Source organism: Gouania willdenowi, chromosome 17 (genome assembly GCF_900634775.1).
Source record: "Gouania willdenowi chromosome 17, fGouWil2.1, whole genome shotgun sequence".
In the NCBI taxonomy this organism is placed as follows: domain Eukaryota; kingdom Metazoa; phylum Chordata; class Actinopteri; order Blenniiformes; family Gobiesocidae; genus Gouania; species Gouania willdenowi.
This window is the reverse complement of record NC_041060.1, coordinates 29,574,184-29,596,841: the sequence shown is the minus strand read 5'-3', so window position 1 is coordinate 29,596,841 and position 22,658 is coordinate 29,574,184. Positions and strand designations below refer to the sequence as shown.

The following is a 22,658-nucleotide window of genomic DNA, read 5'->3' as shown; positions in this document are numbered from 1 at the left end:
AATGCCAGGCTATTGCTAATGTTAGCAAAATGCTAATCCTAGGCTTATGTTAATGCTAGGTTCATGTTATTGCTAGGTTCAGGCTAATGCTAGGTTAATGCTAATCAGAATCAACTTTAGAATCAGAATCAACTTTATTGACCAAGTAATGTATTGAATACACACGAGGAATTTGTCTTGGTATACTGTGCTCTCTCTGATAGTGTAAACATTAAATAATAACAATCAACTAGAATAAAGAAAAATAAATAAAAAAAGAAGTATAACATAAATATAAAAAGTAATTGGACTAATAATAACAATCAACTAGAAAAAAGAAAATAAATAAAAAAAAAAAGAAGTATAAACATAAATATAAAGAGTAGTTAGACTAATATTTGCAAACTAAATAAAATAACAAGATAATAATAATAATAATAATAATAATAATAATAATAATAATAATAATAATAATAATAATAAGATAATAGTGCAGTAGTACATTGATGAGTAGTGCAGGTGAACATTTAAATGAAAATAGTATGTCCATGAACATTCTCAGTTGAAATACAATATCTCAGCTGTTTTTCCACCAATTTGCACTGAATTTGCTCAGGCCAAACCAAATCCCCAACATTGGGTTACCAACCCCGGCCACTTCTTTGGACCCTACGAAGCCGCTTGCGGCTTTAAATATTATTATTAAATTTGGCCCTCATATTTCAAAATTTTCAGCACCAGCAGCGTCCCCCATGCTGTGAAAAATCCCTGGTGAGAAGCCTGGTGCTTATTCTTCAAAAGGGTTTTGTGTATTGTGTCAATAAAATGTCTATAGGCTATTTTGGTTACATGTTGGTGTCATAAGTGTCCATGCAGGGCCTTAATACTCTGTGTAACGGAGGAATAAAGGACTTGGAATTGAAAAAATATTCAGTTGTACATTTAATTTATGCCATAGTATGGATTGTGCCGATAGTGGCACATCTATAGTGCCACAACACATATGGATGTGTATATTCATAGGCTACATCACTAAAATAAATAAAAAATGATCATTAAATGTATTTTAATAATATGTATGTGTGTGTGTGTGTTTGTGTGTATATATATATATATATAATTAATAAATAATATTAAATAACATTTTCAGAAAAGCCTCTTTATTTAGGTGAACGCTGTTGCTAGCAAGTTTAGTACCCACACCAGCAGGTGGCGGTAAACCATTTATCTTGGGTTTTTAAGCACTTAAAGAAGTGATTCTCTTTCCGCCGTGACTGAGGAAACTCGCTCCGGATCTTACGGCTATGCTGCGGTTACGATCTTTTTTTCTCGTCTTCGGCGTTTTGTCGCTGTGCTGCACCGCAGCCGGTGACACCAGTGGCGTTAAGAAAATGAAGATGCAGTTCGCCACGGGACCTCTTCTCAAGTTTCAAATCTGGTGAGCAAACCGACCCAAAATCTGGCGAGTCATCGCATGCTGATTTGCTAAACTGAGCAGCTAAGAGCTACACAGGCCAGAGCAAAGTAAACGGAATGCTTATGTCCTCCTTACGTTACCGAAATTACGTTTTTCACAGTTGTGAGTATTATTTTTTTGTTATTACAAATTTGGATCATGTTTTTCCGGATAATGATGTTAATCCACTTGAGAGTTGCCAGATCGGATTAGTGTCTTCCTGTTGTACGGATCACCGGTGTACTGGTTAAAAGTGATACTTGGCTAAATGCTGCCATCCGTGCCTTCACTGCCTTGACATTTAACCCTCTGAGGACTGCAAATTTGTTGTTTTGCTCTTTCTGATCTCATTTGTTGGCCGTATCTTTAAATACTGTATATCTCTAGCATCCTTACAACCTAAAATGAAAGGATATACATGTAAATAAACCACAATCATCCTTTAAAGGTATTAAAGTTATTATAAATGGGAAAATACAAAAATCGGAAATGTTTTTTTTTTCTCCAAAAAAATATTTCTGAACACTCCAATAGTGATTTGAACTATTTACCTATTCTACTAATTGATATAATTTTATTGTGCAGAGGCGTTTTTTAGTTTGATCACTATGGCTAAACCAAAACAATACTGAATATAGAAACCTGAACAAAATATTTCTCAACATGGATATTGTTTCAACTATATCATTTATAATTACATTTTGTCATATAAGGCTTGAGGAATATATTGAGATTCAAAATATTTTGATTTGTTTATTTTGACAATATAGAAAAATATATTGTTTATATCAGTATACACCTTTTCGCATGACCTCAGTACTTGATTTAGCAACGAGGGCCACCATTTTAAGAGTGGTAATCATTTGCCTGACAACCGCTATTTACTTCTGAGTTTGCAGTCTGGATGATTTTTATCGTATAATGCCCAAATCCTGTGTAGTATTTGGCTGTCATAACCACGCCTGGCTGAAGGAAAATATAACCTTTTACAGAATACCGACAGAAAAAAGGTCAGAAACGGAAATTATCTATCCAAGCACTGAGGCGAACAAACGTAGATGGAACCACATGGAGCCCAAAATCAAAGTGGTCGTTTGTTTGCAGTAGATATTTCGTTAATGGTAGGTGGTGTATTTCGGGGATCTAATTTCTTCCTGACTGATTTTATGACATTTATTAAGAATTAGCCTACATTTAAATTGTAATTTATTCAGTAATGACTGAAATGTTTATGGCTAATATGTCTAACTTGAAGACAAGCAACGTGAAATTAACTGTAAATATGCAATAAGTTGACTTGTAAGTATATTAGATGAACAAGTGTTTCATCTACCCATTTATGTTTTAATTTAGGTTGTATTATTAATATAATAGTGGCGCTAGCCTAGCATAGCCACGTCGCGTAATCAGCCAATTATCATGATGACACAGGCCTATATAGACACACAAACACATACCTAAGCCTACCTTAAAGAAAATATATGCATCCAAGCTTTTGTAAGTCCTCATCTTCTCCATTGTGTAGACGCCAGGGCTGTTAATGAGCTACTCGTAAATAGCAGGCCATCGGAGATCTGGCCATGTTGTCTGGTCGTTTGTCCATGAACCTTGAGGTGTTTCGTATGGACATGATTCCAAACAACCAGATGTAACTTCCCTTCATATTGGTGCTTGGCCTTCGGCTCTAATCTGCTGAAATATTCGTGTTGTGCGCGGTAAATAGTGTAAATAGCGGTTGTCAGGCAAATGTAATCCTTGTTAAAATGGCAAAGGGCGTTGCTAAGGCAAATGTCCCGGGTGATGTCACCGTGAAAAGGTGTATAGCTTATTTTGTATTAAAATACTGGTTTTAGGAGTTGCAGCTTTTGCTACTTCTCTGGACAGCATGAAAAGTACGGTATGATGGATTTCTGATCGTGTCTAGACCAGGGGACGCCAACCTTTGTGACATGGAGTGCTCGTTTAATTTTTTAAATTATGACTCAAAATAAAAAAAAAAACATTTCCAACATATCGTGGAAATTTCATTCCAGTTATATAAAGCACAGATATTCATATTTTAATGTTTTCCTCTTAACTCAAAACACTGCTTTCAGAAACACATTTTCAACATATTGCACTGGGAAGAGAGTCCAAAACTGAGACTAAGGTCCAACTTGATCTGTTAAATCATACTTGTGGTTTTATTTTTTCATTATTATTTATTTATTTTAGTTTCCTTACAGGGGTTAAACGAATCGTTTCTGAAAAAATGTCTAAATATTAAAAAAAATATGTAATGTAGAAAACACAGAATTTGAAAAAAATAAAATAAAATTTGAAAAAAAAAAAGAATTGTATAGGCCGTTGTTGTGCTTTTTCTGTATAGCTTCATTGCTGCTCTAGTGAAGTAACACTACTTTAGTGTAACAGTATTGGTTAAAGCCAATAAAGGTAAACATCTGCTAGGAAAAGTGAGTATAATTAGGTGAAAAACAAGTTCTTGCAGTGCTTAAAATGTTATTTACTCTATGGTCATTCGTTAGAAAACATATATAATGTTTAATAACTTCACATTGATCACGTCCACCAAGACAGCTCAACAGGAACACACCCTTTTCTGGTAAATAATTGGATTTTTTTTTTTTTAAACCTGAGACCTGACTTGTGGGTGTAGCTGCAGTTTGAAGAATGCATCTCTCTTTTGTCATACTGTACATTCCTGATTTCTTAATTTGTGTTTGTCTCTATAAAGCATTTCCTGAGGGTACAAGCGGGTGTTTGAGGAGTACACGCAGGCGTTGTACCAGCGGTACCCAGACATCCGCATTGAGGGAGAGAACTATCTTCCTATTCCCCTTTATCGGTAAGAGAGAGATGTATAATATTATTTGATGTTACTATCACTTCATATTAGTATTTTCCTGAGTGTTTGGAAAAAATAATTTATGTGGTATCAATTTTTAGTGAACATTGCATTATGAAATCTAAAAAGTATGGATGCGCCGCTGATTTCCCTGATTTTGGGGGGTCGGTGATTGGCTGATCCTTGCATATGAAACCGATCTTTTCCGTTCATCTTATTCACCTCCACAAAGGTCTTAAAGTCATCCCCTTCTGCTGTAAGATAACTGACTGGCCGGCCCACCAGGTCACGTGTGCATGCGTCTGCTAGACGGGTTAACGACAACAATCACTCGAAGCAAGGTCAACCTAGTATGTCGACAGTTACAAAGTATCACACAAAAAAAAGAGCAAAGGATCACAATTTGTAATTTGTATAACATGGAAAAAAGTCGTGGTGGAGCTGCAAACAGAACGCTACCTCATTCGTTATTTAAGGAACCACCACACTGCTGATACTGCATATGAAGCTAGCAATCAAACTAATGCCAAAGCTAGCGGGAGCAAAAATCCAGTAGCCCGCTGCTCTCTTGCCCTGCCTTCAAACTTTCCTAAGTCCCTCCCTCAGAGGAGCTAACAAGCTAACGTTAGTCAGACAGCAACATCACAGTAATATAACAGGCTCTGTTAAAAGCATGTTACTGCAGCGCTTCTCTCTCTCAATATGCACATACCAGATTCTAGGAGTAGCAACAACAGTGTCACTTACAGCACCCAAATGGAGGCTGCTGCACACACACAAACAACACATGCACTACAGAGTGTAACAATTACAAATCAAACATAATATGAATAGTGACAGCTTTAGCAAATATGACAAAAAGTCACTTTTATAATAGTTGCAGACTGTATCTTTAATTCGGTGCTCCCATCGACAGTTGCTACATTTGGGCTGCACACCTCAAATGCATTCCTCCAACTTGTGTTCCTCACTGCAATTTGGACGTCTCTGGCTATGGTAACCCACAAGGACGGAACGCAAAAAAGTCTGAAAAAATTGTGGTGGGAAAAAAGTTTTTTTAAAAACTCGAATTTGCAAATAAAAATCGTTTTTAGCTACAAATTTGATAAATCAATTAAATCAAAGTTTTGCCTAGCCCCTAATTTATTATATGAATGAGAATATTGATAATGTACAAGCATAATAATAAGAAAATTAAAACGATGACTAGCAAGCTTATTACTGGCCAACATTGTATAACACGTTATGAGTGAGGTTGCGCATTGTTTAAATTTGAACGGTTCCGATTCTTAACGATTCCCCATTCCAATTTTTTAAGAGGCATGATCCAAAAAGTTTTAAATGAGGTCTTTCTGGATTAAATAGGCTGAAACTCTCCATGAATTTTAATCCTAGGAACTTTCCTTTTTTTTCATTACTAGGAATTTTTCAAAGGGCTGTTTTCAAATATCAAATCTATGAACTTAAATACAAATATTATAAATGTTGCTGTGCTCCCACTGAGGTGCTAAGTTGGTGCACAATATCAAACATACATTAAGGAACAACTTGTACAACACAGTCCAAAATTAGTAACAGGTACAGGAGAAAATCAGAAACAGCTCATGGTGTATGATAATGATGATTTTAATAATGCTAATAATTGGGGGCAGGTAGGATGTGAGTAAGGGGCCTCAAAGGTTAAAGGTCTCTGGGAAAAGCAGCTTTGGGAGGAGGGAGGTGGTTTTTAATAACCCTGTTCAATGTTGAAATTGACATTTTTATGGCTTGTAAAAGAGTTTTTCATTAAATCCTGTTGTGGAATTCATGCTCACAATGCATTAGTTCTCCTACACAGATTTTATATTTAGAAGTGTTATGTTTAGGCTCTGGTATAACAATGCCTGGAAACGTGTTTAAAGTCTTTTTCTTGATTTTCGTCCTACAGACACGTTGCTTCCTTCCTGTCTGTGTTCAAACTGCTGGTGATTGGGCTGATTATTGTTGGCAGGGATCCTTTCGCCTTCTTTGGTATGCAAGCCCCAGGCATATGGGAGTGGGGCCAGGGGAATAAGGTAAAGTTCCCTCAATTCAAATAAAAGCTAGGCAACCATGAATTATGTTGTAAATCTGTCACCCCTTTGTTTAAATGTGTAGCTGGGTCAGAGGCAATGCTAATGGTTTAACTTAGTTTTTTTAGAATATATTAAACAATTACACTGTAAAGTAAAGCTATCCATCTCTGGGTTTCTTTAAGCCGCCCCCTATGCTGCAGGCTGACGCGCGCCTCCAACAAAACCCTAACTTCTCGTCAGAAGCATAAATTACAGTCTATCAGTACACATTTGATTGAGATCTATTCAGATCCATCATCAGAACTGTACTTGATCCACATTAAATATCATTACTTGGATGTGAGAATAAACCGATGCACAGAAAGACATCAGAGTGCTGACAGTGAGATTAAAAGGTGTTGCTGAAATATATATGTTTTGTTGATTTTTTTTTTTTTGGCACTGAATGGCCTGCACCTTACCTTTTGTTGTACTTGTTGCTATGACAATAAAGTGAATCTGAATTTATTGTGCAGAGGAGTAAAGTCTGCCATGCCAGTGTAGTGCCATGCATAGAGAAAATATTCAGAAAAGCCGCACCGTGGGGCTTCGAGGCAGTTGCAATTTACGCCACATGTAAAAGAGAACTCCCATAAAGAATCGATTCAAACTACCACATTTATATTTTATGAACAATATTATAAACCTGACAAAACCGAATGCATTACATTTTATTATATAGCCTACATCCTAGGTTTTAAAGTGGTGTATGGGTACCCCAGGGGTACACAAATTGTCATAAGGGACATGTGAGTAAAAATGAAAAACAGTGTGACATTAGAAACTAGAATATAAATCGACCAGCAGTCAGGAGCCTCCAAGTATTACCACAAATTACACATTGGCCTTTGTGAGACTACTTATATCTAGTGGTGACAGAAACAATCTGATTTTAAAAAAGTAAAAAAGCACAAATATGACTAATTACATTGCTTTGTGTTAGCCAAACATGCTGTAAAGACTTTGATGCCCTTTGCCACCATCTACTACTTTTACACAAGTGGATTTTCAGCTTAACGAACATGAAAACAAAATAGATAACAAGACTTTGCTAGGAGAAACATCACCACAACGCGATTCCCCTAAGATGTGAAAAATCCCTGGTGAGAACCCTACAGTGGGTTTGTTTCCTTCTCCTCAGTCATAAAGCAGGACGCAGACACTGTCAAAGTCTACCTCGCATCATTTAACTCAAACCTGAAGCGCATCACAATCCTGCAGGCTTTAGTGCTCACAGGGTATTGATGACAGTTGATTATGATGACTCATCATTTCTGGATGTCGGAAGTTCCCACAGTAGTTTAATAAAATTGGGCCTTCCACACCAACATACATAAATGTGTCCTTAGTATGAGGAAAACAGAGATTTTAGCTGTGGCTTGAACACTACAATAATCTTATCAAATAAACCTGTTACATTGTTCTTCAACGAATGACGCCCTTCAAATTAAAACTGTGCTTTTTCATTTCCACAGATTTTGAAGACATTTACAAATGTTAGGAAAGGTCTTGGATTGGAGAATGTGCACGAGTTACTAAGGGTGTGCCATCTAAGGAACCTCACAATTTGATTAAGATTCAGGGTGCTACGATTCGATTAATCAACGATTATCATATTTTTTATGCATCTTTGTTTTTTCCTCACTATTTCATACTTTTAAACAAGGTATGTGTGTTGATATCCATCCAATAAAGTAACCAAACAAATGTATCCTTATTATCTTATTTATATCAAATCACCATATCCAATAGTAATCATATTAGAAAAGAAATAAATATATATAAAATAACTAAAGTATTAGCTTGTTCAGCTTATTCAATCTGATCTAACACAAAAGCATATTCAATAAAAAAGACTTCCAAACAAAACAAATGAGCTGTCAAAACCGACAGGAAACTATTTTGATTTTGCTGTGCACAACCAAAGCAGCTTTAAAACATCAAACCAAATATCAGCTCTCGTAACACTTTTGGGTTTTTAAATTAAAGGTGGAGGGATAAAAGAACAGTGAATTATTAAATCATGCCAAGGACTGTAAGTGCTGAGACAAATGTGCAGCTACTCATCATCAATGCTGTTTTCACTTTCAAATTATTGTGTAAGAAAATGAGCGTCAACATGCTTCCAATTCAGCGCTGTGCAGTGACATTGTTTCAAGTTGGGATGGCTGGGTGGCCGACATCGCCGCCGACTCCTTGCGCAACTGTCGTGGCCAGATCTCCACGTTGGGGCGCACTGAGGACAGTCCGTGCCAGGGCGAGGGGGCCGACCTCCTATAGAGTGGAGAGGGCACAGCGAAGGTGACCAAGTCGTCGCCGTCCCCTTCCAGGCCGTGGAGCCGGTAGCGGCGCACTGCTGCCTAAGAAATGCCAACGAGGACGCATCTCTCGCAATTCTCACGTTCAGTAGCTGTAGCCAAAGAGTTAGTTGCCGCCATCGCCATCTTCACCTGGTCCATTCCTTCAGGTGTTCGGGCGACATTCGCGACTTTCACTTTTTTTTATGCAAGCAGGCAGTTGTGTTCCTGTCCATTTAGTTATAAAAACAATTTGTTTTGAACATTTGTTATCAAATTTGTCACGTGTTGAATTCGATTAATCTAGTAATCGATGTATTGGCACACTTCTACAAGATCGCGCGTAAAAAAAACACTTGACCCTCAAAACTGGGCGAATAGGCCCCTAAATGAATTGAGTGTTTTATCATAAAAACAATGACACAAGTTTTTTTTTTTTTTAAATACTGTTTGGGGGCAGTGGGGGCCTAGTGGATTAAGGAAGCAAGCTTGTAATCGGAGGGTAACTGTTCGAATCTCACCCGGGCTATCACTGTGGGATGTTGAGCAAGTCCCTTAACCCTAACGCTCCCCAGGCGCGACACTGTGGCTGTCCACTGCTCCTCATGAATGAGTGATGGGTCAAATACAGAGAACAATGTTGTGTATGTACCTGTACATATATGGATGAAAATACTTAAATATTTTTATTATTTTCTAATCCGTGTGATGGTAGACCTCAGTGACCAGGCCATTAGTCGCCCCCTGCTTATTAGGCCTGTTCTGGTTACCGTTTCTATGATAACCCTTCAAATAAACAGCTAAAACAGCATTAATACTTGCTTTGTTGTGTCATTGAGCCTGTCCTGGGGCTCAGTTACTTACCCTTTAGTACATCTAGTGATCATGTATCATAGCTTCCTATTATGAGTTGCACTTGTATTTTCACCACAGCTCTGTCACACTTTGTGATTTTATCTACAAGAAAGCGCTTTATAAATAAATACTTACTTCCTGTCATTGATGTACATGTGAGCGCAAAATATACTTACAGAAGCTTGTAAAATATAGGCAATTTAAGCATTTCGTCCTTAATTAACTTGAATGATATTATTGAATGATGCTTTATCAAAATCGCATTACACTCTAGTGCTTTGCTTGTGTTATAATAAAACTTTATTTTTATTAAAAGAAATAGTGGATCATAAACAGTATACTATGGCAACATTTTTGTGTGCAGAAGACTGAAATACAATGTGTTTCTCTTTTTCCAGATATATGCCTGCATGATGGTCTTCTTTTTCAGTAATATGATTGAAAACCAGTTAATGTCAACGGGAGCCTTTGAGATCACATTAAATGGTAAGTACGGTTAAATAATCATCCTGAAGAGATCTTTGTAAAACCTTTGGTGTTTGAGTTGGATAACTTTAAAATGAAATACATTTCTTATTATTTACAGATGTACCTGTTTGGTCAAAACTGGAGTCTGGTCACCTGCCCTCCATGCAACAGCTTGTGCAAATCCTGGACAACGAGATGAAGATGAACGTTCACATGGATACAAGAACACACGACCTCTCTTAACCGCACAATTTGATTACCAACTGGAGCTGAAAGCCCCTCCATGTAAATGCATCCATGATCATTAGAATAGATCAGGGGGAATTAATGTAAAAAGTAAATACTGAAACAAAGGGTTTAAAGGTGCAGTCTGCCATTTGCAAAAGCTAGTAAGATATGAGCTACCATGACCTCTAAGCTCCTCCCCCTCCAGTATTCTTTTGTCAGGGCTCAGTCCAAAGGCTCGGCCTCATAAGCTTGAACATGCACATGACTGTCAGGGAAGACGAGAGCCAACTCAATTCACATTATGGAGTGTGCACGCGGAGAGAATGAAGGGACAGGATGACATAAAGGCATTTGATTGGTTCTTTCCATTGGGGCCAAATGGCAGGGATTGGTCAGTTTATACAGAATTGCAGCTGCTACAGAGGTCTGATTCAATTTTGCTCAAAGTGGAATTTTGTTTAAATTTTGGCACTTTTAATAAGCATTTAACAAGTTAGACAATAAACCAAAAAAACAATAGTTTGAATTATTCCAAAAAAAATATTAACCTTGCAGATCAAATGTGCAGATTGACATGCCCCCAATTGAATTTATTGTTAACATTTGTTCTAGGATTCATTGACCTTTGTTTCCTTCCTAGGTTTGAGGTGGGTTTCTCACTGGACTGTGAGGTGATGTTAATGAAGGTCTGTGCTGAAAACAGGATAACTGTGTGTACAGACTGGATGTCCCCCATCACTTCTCACCACACCACTAAGAGAGACCCCGCCCCTTACGCCAGAGTGGGATCCATGGCAACAGTGCTGGTCATCAAGTTTTTTTTCCATTGATACTTGTGCAGATTTCATAATGTTGACATCGATCCCAGAAAAGAGATTTACAATTGATTCTTTTAGTCTAACAATCTGTGTGAAATAGTGTGTGATTTGTACAACTGAGCCATACATAGTTATGTTTATCTGTCAAAAGGTAGTTACCAATGAATGAGATTCTTTCAATCAGTCATAACTAGGTAAAGAACTAACAATGGGGGAAATGTCTGATTCTGAATGATTTTTATATTTACATACCTTGAAAGAGGTCAAATGGATTAAAAGACATTAACTATTTAACTGTGACGATGTGTTATTAATGACTGAAGGGTTGATGACGAGGGTGGGGTCAGAGGCTTAAACAAAAAGTTTCTGATATTCTAATATTGACATTTAGCCTCATATTTAGAAAAAATGACGCTGGTTGGACCATGTAAGGAGGAATTTCCCAGTCAGTGTACAATGTTATAATCTCAGAAACAAATCCAAAGTGCTTGCAGTGATAAAGACAATTGTTTTCTTGTACATGAGTGTATAGAGACCAAAAAGGAACAAAGAAACGCCCTCCTACAGCAGTTGTGCAGAAACTGAGCACATTTTTTATTTATTTTTTTCAAATTATTGGAGTTGAACTACATCTGTAGCCTCAGTAGTCGTAACCCTTACAAAACCAACACTGTCGAGGAGGAAGGATGATTTATTTATTTTTATTTTTTTTACCAGCAACTTGATTGTATTTCATTTTGAACAAGAGCACCAACCTCCAAGTTAAGAGTTGCATAGCTATTTTTATTATCTAAATTTAAATATATTGAATAAACAATTTAAATGGTTTTGTTTTGTATGACGAGGAACAACTGCTCTTTACATCTCATTTAAGGTAGGAACACAAACAATATTGTATTTAAAATGTATGTTAATAGATTAAATATTTAATCTTGCTTTTCCAAAGACAAAATAAAGATAGCAAACATCTGGATAAGACCCTGATGGATTAGAAGGAAAAATTGTAATTTATGTACAGGTACAAACAAACCATCCCTGAGGAGATTAGTGTAGTCATAGTGTAGCGCCTAGGAAACAGGATGGTTAAGGAAGTTGCTCATGATCCCATAGAGATGGCCAACAGTGGATTCACCCTCCGGTTATAATTTAGGCAGTAGCTATCCGTACGGTTGCCGTATCAATAGACACGTTCTATCCGTACGCAGCGCTCCATTTGGCCATTTTAGGTCACGTGATAGGTCAGTCATTGGTGAGTTTAGGTCGCGTGACTAAAATAAACCTTACCTCAACTGTAACCCTAAAAACTGTTGCGGGCTAATATATAGGTATATAGCGTTAACCCTAATCCTAACACGCCACGTACGTATATTTCGTCAACCGTACCAATAGCGCCAAGGTTGTCCGTACGGCAACCGTACAAATAGACACTTTCTATAATGTATGTCCTCGCGCTCTTCTTCGGTGTTAAATGCAGTTGAAATCCGATTCGGTTGGCAGTGTTGCCAAGTTAAGCGGGTTTCCGTCTATACGGGTTTCTTTTGAACACATTGGCCTGGAAATAAAAAGCATTGGGGAGGTTGATAATATTGGGGTTGCTTTTTACTGCATTTTGATGGTTTTTAGAAAACTTAATGAAGATAGTATAAACATGACAGTTTCCACGGTATGGCAAAAAAGTTAAAACGTACACACATTTCAATTCAGTGTGTTCTTGAACTCATTGTTTTTTTGAAATGGCTGGACTCTGTCCAACTTTCGTCTTCAATAAATGTGATATTGTGATCATTTTGATTACAGCAAATTATAAGCAGTAAACAGTGTTAAAATGTCAATCCAGCTGCACTAAAGTGAGCTGAAGGCCTTTGCTTTCAAGCTTTGACTTTGCATGTAGATACAGAATAATGCTAAAGTAGATAAAATATGGCAAGGCAATCTGTCATTTATTTGTCTGATTGTTATATATGTGGTTTTTTTCCTTCTCCTTTCCTATTATTCTAATTCAATGGAAACAATGCATACAGCCTCTTTTCCTGGTTTATTTGGTGTCTTTTCTTTTCTTTATTACTCATGAAACATATTTACAGGTTTTGCATATTTTTTTATTTTTTGACAGGTTTTGATTGTTTGTTTAAATATATATATATATATATATATATATATAGAGAGAGAGAGAGAGAGAGAGAGAGAGAGAGAGAGAGAGAGAGAGAGTGAGAGGAGAGAGGAGGTGGGTGGTGGTGAGGTATTTTGCGTAGTCACGTGCTTGGGCTGGAAATGGACAGTTAGTCTGGAAACCCTGTTTGTTGAATTAGCACCACCTAGTGGTTATAGTCTACCAGGGACCTGAGATTACGTTTATCTCTTTTTAGCACTTTAGCAGGTCCAGGCAGAGACTTTAAAAGGTTAAAAGGGGGCACATGGAGCATGAAGAAATGTTTTGGTTTAATCCTCCTGATGCATTGTTGCAAAATGAAATGTGACTGACAAACTAGTATCCGATGCACATAAAAACACACGCACACACACCTGTTGCACTGCATGCACTTTAGCACCATTCTCCACCAGGTGTTTCCAATATTGAATGATTGAAGGCCCCCATTGATTGGCTTGTGGTCTCTCCTAGTTCCTTCCAATACTCCTACAACACAAAAAGAAAGCAAAGAGCCAACTTTCCAAGCCCGTAACATTTCCAAGAGTTCTGCATATTGAAAGGATATGATGCATAAGGACAAGCAGAAAAGTGCTACTGTTTGCTTTGCTGCAGCTGTTCTTCTGGTGTGTTTCTTCACTCAAGCGATAGAAGGATTTCGACTAACTAAAAAAGAGAAATGGGATGAGCAGAAAAAGGTGGATGGTGGTGATATGGTACATGAGGGAGAAATAGTTTTTGGGAGGGCTCTGGAGACAAGTTCACAGCTGTGGGAAGGCTCTCCAAATGCATCTGTAGAGGATGAAGGCACATATCAGGCGGACTCTCCAGGTAGTACATGCACCTCTTCATAAAAAGGAAAACCTTTTCCAATATTTGTACACACTCAAATTTTGTTCAGGCTGGTTGAAAGGGTCATCGCAGGACCAAAGCTCTAAAGAAGCGAGGTGGCGACGCATGATGCCCTCCATGCAGTGCAGCTTGGATCATATGAGGTTCAAAGCAATCGGACCAGGAACTTCACAGCTCACACTAGCACAGGGTACAACACTTTGTGTGTTGGGTGTGGTGTGGTGGGTGTTGGGTGTGTGCGCGTGTGCATTACATACACAGCCTAAGAGTTTATCCCATAGGTAATGGCCCAGCATTACCACTGTCCCAGATCCCTCCCAGCTGTGGCTTCAACATGCAGAGGAACGCTTTGGCCCTGATTATGTCTGTGCCTTATGATGGCTGCAATGTGTTTCAAGAGGTAATTTTTCTGAAATTTGGAATAATTAAAGGGAAGAAGAGCATTAACTTTGTCACTATAAATTGATTGGTGGTGTCATTCTAGTTCAGGAGCTATTTACAGCCCGTTTATTCATAAGTCAGCCTTGACAAAATACATGCAATCTAGTTTCCAGTAATTGTATGCTCTATGCAATTATCAATTAAAATTGTAATTTTAAAAAGCTGATGTAAAATTGCAATTGTGTTTAGATAATTGACTTTGTAATTGCCATGAAAATTCTTTAAAAAAATGTCAATTATAATTTAATGCAAAACTGAGGAACCATGTTATTGTTCTACACATGTGTAGTTAAGAATTATTAAAATATTTTTGTACAAGTTTCCCATTTAAAATGGCTCTAGGGTTATACTGACACAAACTCTCTAACATACCAATATTTTCATTGATTAGGAAATGTAACGGGTATCCTAAATTTTATTTAGAACCTGTTATCATAAAATTATAACACAAGAGGAAGGTCAACTTGAGGTTGTTTATTTCAGGCTCAGTAATTGTGATTAATTTTACTTGAATTTTTGAGGATAAATAATTCCAATTTAATTGTAATAAATGCTGGTCACTGTAATTAAATTATAGTCAAACTATTGTAACTAAAAATGTAATTGACCCCAACCTTGATGTAGGCCAAGAGTTGTGTTGCCTTTAACCAGAGGCTTCAGATCAAATCTGTCTAAATTCCTCAGACCTTTACATGTAGCATTACAACAATAATAAAATTGTTGTAATGTTGCCAAGAAATAAAATGTGTCCACTGATGCATTCAGGATAGATTTGGTCTGTACAGTGTGCATTCTTAACTTTGATTCTGGAAACTGTTTTTAAGCCATTAAATTGATGAGCTGTGTTTGAAACACTCATGTAGAAATGTACTTTCATGACACTACTGCTGTTGGTTTTTCTCTTTCAGTACAGTGCTCATTGTGATTCAAGTAATTGTGTTGTAGGAGATAACTGTGTAATCAACAAACATTAGTATTTAAATTTATTGTCATGTCTAGAAACTGACAGTTCAGTTACAACATATTTCACAATTGGCCATTTACTGGCAAAATCCCAAGTATAGATGCACGTTACAAATGCAATAAGGTATTGGTTTAATAGACTCTGCCTGACTAGTCCTGTTGTGAAGACCTGCCCTTAACCTTAGCCCCTCTGTTTTACGCTAGCAAAAATGTTTTGAAGAGTTTGGTGTTTCCATGTGCAAAACAATTAGATTCTGCAATAAATGACACAAGACAGGTTTACTTAGAGGCTGCAATTTTGAAGTTTGTTATTCATTTTTTTTTTTTTTTTTTTTTTTTTGTAGTGTAAAGTGCTAGTGTGTAACATCGCATGTTTAATCTGATTATCTTTTTTAGGGAGGAAATTATGTCCTTCCCCTGCGTTGGCAAGGAATTCCACTTTTGCTCTTGTGTACAAAACCTACAGGATCTCCACTGACAACTGCTACCTCATACTACCCGATTACTCAAGTGTCCAAGAATCAACCACCAAAAATCTACGTTCCCCAAACGCAGATTTATCAAGTTCCTGATACACCTCAGATTCTACCAAACAAGTACCCAGATGATTCTGAGCCCAAATTTCCCCACCCCATATTCTTTCCTCCCCGACCATATCCCGAGTACCCCCCACTGTCTGTGGGAGATTCTGCAATTACCATAAAAAAGCCAGACTTGTCCAAATTCCCACAATACCACCCTGTCCCTGCTTTGTATCCATACCTGCCTCCACCTTTTCCAGTTGCAACAGCAGGTGGTGCACCTGCCATAATTAATTCTGCTGGGCAAACTGTCCTTGATCCCTCAGATGTTTTATTTTCACATGTATCCTCCAATGTTTCCTCATCCTCACTTGCCTCCCCCTGGATCTATCATGACTGAACAGGCTGGAAAACCCCCAGTGCCACAGATTACACCCTACATGCCATTTTTGCCTCCTCCTGTATTCCCACACGCCCACCCTCACACTGATCTACATTATCCAACTGATCTCAAGCAAGACATAACAGTGCCACCAGCTACAACAGAGAAATCAGACACAATGCACCCATACCAACATCCACACCAACACTCTCACAGCTATGCACACAGACATTTGCACAACCCTCATACATATGCACATAGTCACGCTCACCATCCACAGAGTGTCCCATCCCCACACAGTCATCCACATCTTCTTCAACAATATCTTTTGCACTCTCATTCATTGGCCTCACAGTCAGATCAACCTCCTTCAGCCTGGACAATTGAAACTGAAAATAAAACTTGAATAACCAAATGACTTGAACTCTTTATTTTGTGTGTAAATAATCCAGTAATGGTTACTATTGAGTATTATAATCCCTTATTCTGGTTAAGAATAGATTCAAATGCCTCCAAACAATTACTTGAAAAAATCTGTACTTTAACTTTAGTATTTTATTTTTTTTTATATGAACCTCCACATTGCTAAATCACTCACACCCACTAATACATTTTAATATTGCAATATACTGTCCAGGTGTTAAATTTTTGTATTTCCCTTTACAGATGTTTAACAAAATTCAGTTATGATTCAAACTCTATTGGTTTAAAAATCTGTCAAACCCACTGCTTTCCTCATGAGTTAGAGAAAGGTGTGTAGATCTATCCGATACCAAGTAAATACAAGGCCATTATTGCTATATCAAAAAGTTATATATTTTTCCTTAATATTTTGTCAAAATCTAAGACTGAATAAGCAACAACAAAACTGTCACCATCGTCCCTGCCAGGCTCTTTGTGATCTCATCTGTTCTTGGGAAATCTAAGTGGAATAATATAGTAACTTGCATGCACAAAGTTTTCTGTGTGCACATGTGTTTTGACCATGGAAAGATTTACACCACCAAGGAAAAGCTGAGACATTTGTCTTAATTGGGGCATTTTGGCAAGGCACCTCTGTCATTAACAGATCGGATACAGGTCGCATATGGGCAAAAATATCTGATTTGGGTTGCATTTTCCTACAGTGTGAACGCAGCCATCGGCTTCTTCTGCTAGCAACCTTTGTGTGTGTTTTACCTGTGACTGTAATGAGAATAAACCACATTGAAAATGATGCTACTCGACATCTGTCCTCTGAGCTATTCAATTAAAATATCTGGAAAGAAGGTAAAGAAAACCTTACAGGATGAACTAGTTTATTTATGCAGCCTACTTGGTGCAACATGATTGGCACCTTCTTAAACCAATCATAGAGTTTTTATAATTCTGTAGCCCTCATAGAATAAAGGCTTATCAACAGTTCCTCTTAGTGCCTCAAGCATCATTAAACTTCAAGAAACCCATGCAGCACTCCATGCAACTGTTTTTTGACTGAAAGAATAGAGTGGCTCTGTTTTTGAGGGCACTCTATTGGCTGATGAGGGTGTCAATCAAAAGACTCAGCTAATCAGAGCATGCTTGATACACTCATTCAATTTTTAATGTTCCATTAACGGTGATGTCACCAGGGGTGAGGGAGGTACTGGAGTGTCTATTACCACTCCGCTGTGACAGCGGATGCCGGAAAGTGCATTCCTATACAATTGTAAAGTAGGTTAGTTACTAATGTTATAAGTGCAGTGTTACTTTACTTCATTACCCAAAAAAGTTATATAGTTACTGTAACATGTAAAGTAAAGCATTGCAGTAGCGTTATCAACATTACTTGATTATGGTTTATAATGTTAGAAATCATGCAAACTATTCGTGAGCAAAATAAAACAAAATCTAAAAAAATATTTTACAATTTGATATGAGTTCATTTTGCCCTGCGATGGACTGGGGCCCTGTCCAGGGTGTACCCCCGCCCAGCGCCCATGAGAGCCGGAGATTGGCACCGGCAGACCCCTGCGACCCTGAACAGGAATAAGTGGGTCTGAAAATAAATGAATGAATGAGTTCATCTGAATGGTCCACCATATAGACCAGAGATTATTTATACCAGTCAGTGTGTGTTTTGTTTGGTCATTGAATTTTCCATTAAGAAAATGAAATCCAAAAACAAAAATGAATAGTTATTTGAATTTCATTTTTAAATTGAAAAACTAAAACTGAATTTTATCGCATATTTATTATCAGGGCCGAAGGGATAAACAAACATATAAAAATTGGTTGATTTTAAATGTTTGTTTTTAAAACCAAAAAACAGAAATACCAGAGGACAAAAACAAACAAACAAAAAATGCTTGTTTTTCAATATAGTGAGACCAGAAGTTGTTCTTTTCAAAATAAGTATGAGGGCGCTGCTGTTTTTCTGACACCAAAATATATGAATTATCTCTATATTTTCTCTGCTATTTAAATACCAGTCTGTCTTAGGAACCATACAAATAATTTTTGAAATGGCAAAACAAGGCTTGTCATCTGCAGAAATCGCCAAATATATTGCACCGAAGTGGAAGTGGAAGGGGTTTGTTAGCAAGACAAGGTGAGGAGATTTTGAACAGAAAATGGTTTTGGAGTAAATTCCAAAGACAGCAGGAAAATGATACAAAACATGCACTGACTGATATTTGGAAGTTACAACTCTATTTAAAATTAATTATGAGACTCAGAAAAACTCAGCAGTCAAAAATAAAGCTCCACTTATTGTGACTAAAGGATGACATATAAATAATGTTATGATAGTGGTGTTTTTTTTTCTTGAGGACAACGTAAGAGTCTTAAGGCTCTCAAGATTTCACCTGTTTTAAACTCACACAGGTGCAAGCAGTAGCTGACATGTGCTGTGATTGGTTCATTAGTTGGGTGGCTAATTACCTGGTGCAGTATTAAAGGCATTCAATGAGTTCCATTCATTCAGTCTGAAGTGCTGCTACAGGTGTGCATTGCAACTATGGCGGTTGCGGATGGTGGCAGAACTGGTTCACGGCAAACTGTAGCTGTTTTATTGGTCATGTGCTCTTTGGCCCAAAGTTTAACATGCTTTAGTTTGCTACAGCTAAGCAAAACAGTTGAACCAGGTGAGGATAGTGGGAACGTGAGGACTGGAATTATTCTATTTAATGGGGCACAGCTTAAATCCCAGCCAGGATCTTCTTCAGCCACTGGAAATGAGAAGATGCTACATATTGACTTACACCAAATGGATACAAAAGGTATGAGGATACTTTGGTATTTGATTACTTGGAATCTTACCTGTAACCGAGGTGGCAACAGCAGTAGAAACTGTCTCTATTCCAAAAGGCATGCCAGAGCAAAACATTGCTAATGAAGCAGCTTGGAAGCATTTGAACACCTCACTTCATTGTGGACAACACTGGATGAAGCTTAAAGCCATAGGGCCTGGGGCATTTGACCTACAGCTAGATACAGGTGAGATGAACTATAATTAAATAGGTTCTTAACTTAAACTGTTTCTTTTTTCAATCAGGCAGTACAACTCCCTTGCCTCTAATCCAGGTTCCTGCATCATGTGGCTACTCAATGCAGCAGAATGCACTGGGGCTTGTTTTGGTTGTTCCTTATGATGCCTGCAATGTCGTTCAAGAGGTACATTTCTAGGTCTGTCGGTGGTTTAAAAGGCAGTATAACTAATTTCCATTTTTTTTTTTTTGTCTTTTCCAGAATGGGCAATATGTTTTGCCAGTAGTTTGGCGCCAGACTCCAGTTAAATTTGCCTGCCCGATTGCTTCAACTGATGCAGAGTCTGCCTCTGCTACCTTGGAACAACAATCCCTAATTGCTCCTTTACCGCCAAAGCTATTGCGCTACAGCCGTCTTAAAACATGCTAAGTTTCCCCTTTCATATGATTCCACAAATCCTTATTTGTATTCTTACTACATGAATATGGCATTAAAAAAAGACCCCATTACCACACAATCAGCTGTACAAGACCCATATCAAATGATCAGCTATTATCCATACTTGAATTACTACAAAAGTTATCATTCTCATCCTTACTATCCCTTTCAAACCAGTGTTGCAGACTCTTCACAATACCCTTATCAAACCCAAGAAATGCATGTACCAGATGCTGTGGAGAACCCTGATGTTTACTACTACCCTATCATTCAATATTTCTATGGAAAAAATCCAAACCTCCACTGGTCAACTACTGAGGCTCCAACTACTACAGCTCCAACCACTACAACTAGGCCCTGTTATGCCAGCACAACTACTACAACGTCAAAGCCTTGCTACACTACAATTAAACCACCCAAGCGCTGCTACCCGGGCAAAAAATGTCCCTTTGTCCCATTCTCCAAAGAGCCTTTTCACCCAGTAGTTTCATACAGAGCTCAAGTCCCAGATGCTGATGAATACGTGCCAAGATCGAGCTTCCCTGCCCAGAAGCAGACTTATCCAGATATCTCCTGGCAACCTCTGCCCTGGCTTCCTCACTCAATGGGTCAGGATCTATTTGATTGGGGACAGCAACAGGTTTAACACAAACTGGTAAGAATAACTCTAAAGTGACAGTGGTTTGTTTGGTCTGTTATAACAACTTTTTTTTTTTTTTTTTCTTGCAGCTGGCATAGTTTGACCTGGATGTTCAATAAACATATTTTAAATAAAATGCAGCTTCATCTATTGTGATTTGTCAAATATGTGTTGCTTCCTAATTAACACAGGTTGAAATAAATGCTATTTTCACAAATTCAAACAGGTCATGCTTTACCTAAATTTAATAATTAACGAAAGCATTCGAGTGCAATCATCTGCCAAGTTTAGATAAGTGCACCAAATTTTGTTAAAATTAGTTCTGAAGAGTGAGCAAGCATATTGTGAAAGTTATGAATACTAATCTACAGTACTTTCCAGCTCTCTGAAATCAAACCCTTTCTTCCTGACTATGTAGGAGTTTAAAGTAATAAATAAATGTTGGATTAAAAACGAACACCTTGTTAGTGTAAAGCTGTTTCGTTCGAAGTACAAACTGCAAAACTTGCACTTGTGTATCAAATGTTTGCACAAGAAAATCTCACCTACCTATAAAAGCAAGGATGGTGTGGCGCAAATATCTCCCCGACGCGGTGCAAGTTTGACCTGAAATTTGGACAACGGGTACCAAATACTCAGTGTGTATCTGGAGTAATTTGGTAATTTCAAAATGTTTTAATTTTATTTCACTTTTGGACGGCCCCTAAATGAAACCTATTCATCTTTTGACCTCAGGGTGTGAGGGGACGCTAGTGCGCAATCTATATCTATTTCACTGCACAGCTCCTCACCCAAGCAAGAGTCACGTGTGCGGCCAGAGCCGACCGCTGCGGACCATAAACACGAGCGATAGAGAAGATAGTTTAGCCCAGGGGTGTCAAACTCATTTCACCGAGGGCCACATCAGCATAATGGCTGTCCTCAAAGGGCCAGATGTAACTTATAAATGTAACTGAATGTAAGGTAAAATAAATGTAACTACTCATGTTAAATAACTCTGAATTTATTACTTATTCAAGCATTACAGTTGCACAGAAAATGTTTGCTTGTTGCTCTGTTAAAACATAAATCCTTTTAATTTGTCAGGTAATGAAACCCAGATAACTATCAATCAAGGATCAAACTATCCAAGTGAATAAAAAAATAACATCAAACACAGTTATGACATTAACTTTATTCAAAACGTTTTTGTCAAAGTTAAAATGGGCTTATTTACTGCAAAATCAAAAATTGTGATCTGCTAAGAACATGTATGACAGATGTAGCATTTTACAAAAAAAAGAGGCTCCACAGCCTTGCATCCAACTGATGGTTTGATTACAATAATTTGTCTGCATACATACATAAAACCTGCAAACACCAAATAATTGCAACAGCTACACATATAAATAATATGGAAGCAACTAAAAAATAAAACAAAGGTTGACTCAGTTCACAACTATATTGGTCAAGTTTTTGATGAGATGCTGCCTGTCCTTGAACACACCAGGTGGATCCCCTCTCTACCATCCATTGATCATGTTCTGAAAATAAACACAAAACAAAATGCAAGCACAATCATTAAATTGCACACAGAGTTGAACTATTCTTCTTCTTGGTTGAATTACATTTTATTATTATTCCAATTAAGTTTTTTTTTTTTTTTTAAATGCTTACCTGTGTGTTTTCTGACCAGATGTCTGACACCCGTTTTCCCGTTACCAGTGTTTCAATGTCTGGTTTTAGGTCCTGTGCTGAGGCAATCCGTAGAACAGCATGGAGGTTGTCATCAGTGAGGCGTGATCTGTGC

General features: G+C 37.6%; 2 protein-coding genes across 2 annotated transcripts in view; both read left to right on the top strand.

Moving 5' to 3' along the window:
• The first annotated feature begins 1,226 nt into the window (after positions 1-1,226).
• LOC114479207 (thioredoxin reductase-like selenoprotein T1a) lies at positions 1,227-11,339 on the top strand. The gene is made up of 6 exons (XM_028472763.1): positions 1,227-1,417; positions 4,170-4,280; positions 6,208-6,334; positions 9,924-10,011; positions 10,112-10,278; positions 10,862-11,339. Exons 1-5 carry the CDS (start codon positions 1,284-1,286, stop codon positions 10,234-10,236), a joined length of 585 nt encoding a protein of 194 aa, XP_028328564.1. The 5' UTR covers positions 1,227-1,283; the 3' UTR covers positions 10,237-10,278; positions 10,862-11,339.
• The window catches only part of LOC114478810 (laminin subunit alpha-3-like), a 97,026-nt gene continuing 85,314 nt past the window's right edge, over positions 10,947-22,658 (top strand). Inside the window, exon 1 of the mRNA XM_028472091.1 lies at positions 10,947-11,003. Coding sequence (XP_028327892.1) covers positions 10,947-11,003 — 57 coding nt within the window. The remainder of the gene's footprint in view (positions 11,004-22,658) is intronic.